Source organism: Equus quagga, chromosome 9 (assembly GCF_021613505.1).
Source record: "Equus quagga isolate Etosha38 chromosome 9, UCLA_HA_Equagga_1.0, whole genome shotgun sequence".
Taxonomy (NCBI): domain Eukaryota; kingdom Metazoa; phylum Chordata; class Mammalia; order Perissodactyla; family Equidae; genus Equus; species Equus quagga.
In genome coordinates, this window is record NC_060275.1 from 16911673 (window position 1) to 16916726 (window position 5054).

At 39.2% G+C, this 5054-nt stretch overlaps 1 protein-coding gene across 1 annotated transcript; it reads left to right on the top strand.

Annotated features, from left to right (window-relative positions):
- The first annotated feature begins 239 nt into the window (after positions 1 to 239).
- On the top strand, positions 240 to 1238 carry MC4R (melanocortin 4 receptor). Its single transcript, XM_046672249.1, has one exon. It carries the CDS (start codon positions 240 to 242, stop codon positions 1236 to 1238), a length of 999 nt encoding a protein of 332 aa, XP_046528205.1.
- The last annotated feature ends 3816 nt before the right edge of the window (positions 1239 to 5054 follow it).

The following is a 5054-nucleotide window of genomic DNA, read 5'->3' on the forward strand; positions in this document are numbered from 1 at the left end:
CGACTGAGAATGAGCATTTTGAAGCCTAAGATTTTAAAGTGCTGGTGATCAGAACAACACCTGAAAGAGACTAAGAATTCCATTTCGAGCTTCACAGCATGTGACATGTGCTCACCACAGGCATGCCAATTTTAGCCTCATAACTTTCAGCCAGATACAGACGTGGAGAAAATCACTGTGGCTACCTGACCCAGGAGGCTGAATCAGCTCAGAAGGGATTTGAATCCACTTGGCACAGGATGGACTCTACTCACCGCCATGGAATGCACACTTCTCTCCACTTCTGGAACCGCAGCACCTACGGACTGCACAGCAATGCCAGTGAGTCCCTTGGAAAAGGCTACTCTGATGGAGGGTGCTACGAGCAACTTTTTGTCTCTCCTGAGGTGTTTGTGACTCTGGGTGTCATCAGCTTGTTGGAGAATATTCTGGTGATTGTGGCAATAGCCAAGAACAAGAATCTGCATTCACCCATGTACTTTTTCATCTGTAGCCTGGCTGTGGCTGACATGTTGGTGAGCGTTTCAAATGGATCAGAAACCATTGTCATCACCCTGTTAAACAGTACAGATACGGACGCACAGAGTTTCACGGTGAATATTGATAATGTCATTGACTCAGTGATCTGTAGCTCCTTACTTGCATCAATTTGCAGCCTGCTTTCAATTGCAGTGGACAGGTATTTCACTATCTTTTATGCTCTCCAGTATCATAACATTATGACGGTTAAGCGGGTCGGGATCATCATAAGTTGCATCTGGGCAGCTTGCACGGTTTCGGGCATTTTGTTCATCATTTACTCAGATAGTAGTGCTGTCATCATCTGCCTCATCACCATGTTCTTCACCATGCTGGCTCTCATGGCTTCTCTCTATGTCCACATGTTCCTCATGGCCAGACTTCACATTAAGAGGATCGCTGTCCTCCCAGGCACTGGCACCATCCGCCAAGGTGCCAACATGAAGGGGGCGATCACCTTGACCATATTGATTGGAGTCTTTGTGGTCTGCTGGGCCCCATTCTTCCTCCACTTAATATTCTACATCTCTTGTCCCCAGAATCCATACTGTGTGTGCTTCATGTCTCACTTTAACTTGTATCTCATACTGATCATGTGTAATTCCATCATCGATCCTCTGATCTATGCACTCCGGAGCCAAGAACTGAGGAAAACCTTCAAAGAGATCATCTGTTGCTACCCTCTAGGAGGCCTTTGTGATTTGTCTAGCAGATACTAAATGGGGACGGAGGAGATGCTAAAAACATGCATAAGAGACTCTTTCATTCTTGTACAACCTGAACAGCGTGCATCAGCAACAGCTTTTCCTTCTGTGTAGGGCACTCGTTGAAAACATCTATTGCATAAATTTAAGTTTGATATGAAAAAATGCCCAGTGTCTGTATGTTTTTAATGTCATGCTACTTTTTGCCTGTAAAATGTTAATCCCTGTTATAGGTTATAAGCACTATGGATTTACAAAAAAGAAAAAGGTCTTTATTAAAAGCTCAACAATGTCTCTTTCTTGTTATTCATAAAGATTTGACACCTTGCTTGCTTTAGTAACATGGAAATCACAGCCTCATTAAATATATTCTAATAAACGTTTTCTTACATTACAGTACAGAACATTAAAGTATAAGCACTTGATTCTAGCATTTAAGGGGGAAATTTTGAAGAACAGATGCTTAATCTTTAAGAAAATCAGCTGAAATTTCAAGTGATTTAATAAAACTTGTTCATTCTCCCTGTGCAGAAGTAGAAATGAAGCTCCTGTTGAAAGAAAAATAGCTACTGGAAAAAAGGTGGATTTTGAGTCAGAAAACTCTATGTGTTTCTCAAAGACAGACAGATTAATTTGCCCAAGCAAACAGTCTGATATTCCATGCAGGCAGTTCAGTTTCGGGTTACAGAATAGCAGCTAGGGGGACTAAAGTGCTCTGGAGAACCTAAGTTCACATGGCAAGCTAAACTTCCTGATACCCAACTGTTTCCAGCCATCATTAATAAAAACAGAGAGTAAGGTCTTTCTGCCCCTTTAACCAGGGACCAGCATCTGCTGAAGTGTCCAGAAACGCTGGTGCTGCTCTGTGAGATCCAGCTTCCAATCTCTAAAGAACCACACGATCAGTAATCAGCTCCTTCATTTTCCACGTGCAAGTGATTGCTGTTTACTTATTGCTTATTTTTTGAACTGGAGTTGAAAGATTCATTATCAAGGATTTTAACTTTAAAAACCAAATCTATAGCACAAATATTTTTAGGCAATATTTGTAAATATCTAAAATAAGGGAAGCTCTGATGCTGGTACGTTATAAGCAGGAAGGAAGGACGTACTGAACCCCAGAGGATGTCATGACACAAATGAGCCTTCCACAGCCACATTTTGGACAGTAAATACTTGTTTTGCTGCAAAACAATCCCATAGATTTGGCTACTGAGCAATAAAATCTGTACTTTCCAATTTGTGTGTACTTTAAAATTAAGAGAGAAAATATATTAGGCTGAGGATTACCAGTAAACTAACCTTTGATTGAATTTATAGTGTCTTCAGATGCTTATGGGCAGAAATAACATATGAAGGTACTTAATTCAAATCTAAATATTTTACATATTGACAACAAGTCCCGGGAAACCATTCATCATTTGTGTGGAAACATTACATTAAAGTCTAAGGGCAAAGTTAAAGTTTACAAATGAAAGGTGGTACTGAAGCCTGATGCACTGCAATTCTTCTATTTTTACGCAAAAATAAGTGAGGATTTAAATATAGACTAATCTAACAGTCAAAGCCGAAAGCTGCAGCAGAACACAGACGGTACTTTTGTGTTTGTTATCATTCCCGTCCATTCTTTCACGTAGTGATTGTGAGAAATCCCAGGGACTGGAGATACAGAAAAGAGAGCTTTTAGTATGCCCCATCTTCTGTAGTGGCTGTCCTTCCAGTCTATTCTATTTCTCCCTCAAGTGTCATCTCGGATGCTGCCTCATCCATTCAGAATCAGCCCGCTTCTCCCACTGGAAAGAAATTCGGCTCCTTCGTCTTCACGTTCACACCTCCTCCTGGAGCGGTTTACTGTGTTAGGGTGAGTGTTAGTCACGAAGATTCCCTGCCCCGCCAGCCTCCCCACACGCCCAGGGCACAGCATTAAGCTTCAGTTTCTTTAAGTGCTAAGACCATGTCTTACTCATTTTTCCTGTTCTCCAAACATTCCTCTATGATGTTACTTCTATCTTTCTCCAGTGAAAAGAATTCTCCTATGGGGACTCATCATGATCGACCAAAGCCCGTAGTTTACACTAAAGTTCACTCGTGGTATTGTACATTCTATGTGTTTTGACAGTATCCACCATTATAGTATCAGACAGAATAGTTTCACTGCCTTAAAAACTCTCTGTGCTCTGCCCATTCATCTCTCCTTCCTCCTAACCTGCAGCAACCACTGATCCTTTTACTGTCTCCATAGTTTTGCCTTTTCCAGAATGTCATATACTTGGAATCATACAGTAAATGACCTTCTTGGATTGGCCTCCTTCACTTAGTGATATGTGTTTAAGATTCCTCCATGACTTTTCATGGCTCGATAGCTCATTTCTTTTCAGTGCTGAATAATATTCCATTGTATGGAGGTATCACAATTTATTTATCCATTCACTTGCTGAAGAATATCTTGGTTGCTTCCAAATTTTGGCAGTTATGAATAAAGCTGCTATAAGCATTTTTGTTTAGGCATGTTTCCAGCTCATACCAAGGAAAGGGAATTAACTTTAAAAATTTCGGTATAAATACTGTGATGTGCACGTCTACCCTTTCATACTTTGTTAAGGATGGTTAATTAGTATTTGAATCATGCTGGTCAGAAGTATCCACTCCAGATGGGACTCGTAAGCAGCATCAGATACCTTCACTGAAATGTTCACCACAAAGTTCAATTAATAAGTATAAAATATATTAGAAATGATTTTTATTGGTGAAATGAGGGATTTTTAAGACTTGATGTTGACTTAAAAATTTGTATAGCAATTGCCATAACTTACGCAAAGAAAGGGCAAGATTTCTGTCCATTTAGCAGGTGGCCCTAACACTTAGACTCTGTGCCCAAAGCTCCAAACTAAATATTTGGAAATTACTAAGAAAATTTTTTGAAGAATTATTTAATAACAAGTAAATTTACATGTTAAAAGAATTATTCAATAGCACTGACTTCTGTTTTATGTTATAAGGAATTCACAAAACAAAACATTTCGTATGATACCAACTATCTAAAGAAAGTAGCACCAATCTACTTATGTCCCTCCTACACATTACCTTCCATAACTCGTGAACAATCAGTAGTCTTTATCCCTGGGTGAGAATATTAAGGGACACGTTCACTTTTTTTAGAGTGTGTTTGTATTATGTAAATTTACTACAATGAACGTATTTTAAGGTTTTAATTTTTAAAAAGCACACATAAGCATTACAAACAAAAAAGATGGTTGATGGAAATGCAGTTGTCACATTACCAGTGATCTGTGCAGGAAGAGTAGATGTAAAAGAAGTCAGTTTGGAACCAGAACAGATCTTAGCTATCATGTCACCCAATCCTCTAAGTAAACTCAGACCACCTAATTCGCATCCATTACCAGCCGCAGCATCAAAACCTGAGACCCAGCTCCTGGCTCTTCATCCAGGTTTGCCTGTACCAAATGTCCAGCACCTTCTTTTGTAGAAAGCGCAGCTTTCCCAGTCATGAAGAACTAGGACTGAATTCTAGTTACACCACTTCCTAGCTGTGAGATTGTGTTGAAGTTAGTTTTCTCATCATGAAATATACATCATAATTCCTGGGAATCTTAAAAAGATAAAAGGCAATTATAAGATCAAGGATATAAATTTCCACAAAATGGAAACCAGTACATATAGGCCCTCAAAAAGGGTAATTACTATTATTTTTAAAAATACAAAGTAAATGAATACACTCATGCCTGAATGAAGACTTACTAGTTTTGCTTCTTTGTCAGCCTCTTAACGTTATTAATAAACATATCTAGGCCTTGGGCTTAATTATATATC

Excerpts from the sequence above, each read along its gene's own strand:
- MC4R (XM_046672249.1), top strand. The coding sequence starts at position 240 with ATGGACTCTACTCACCGCCATGGAATGCACACTTCTCTCCACTTCTGG.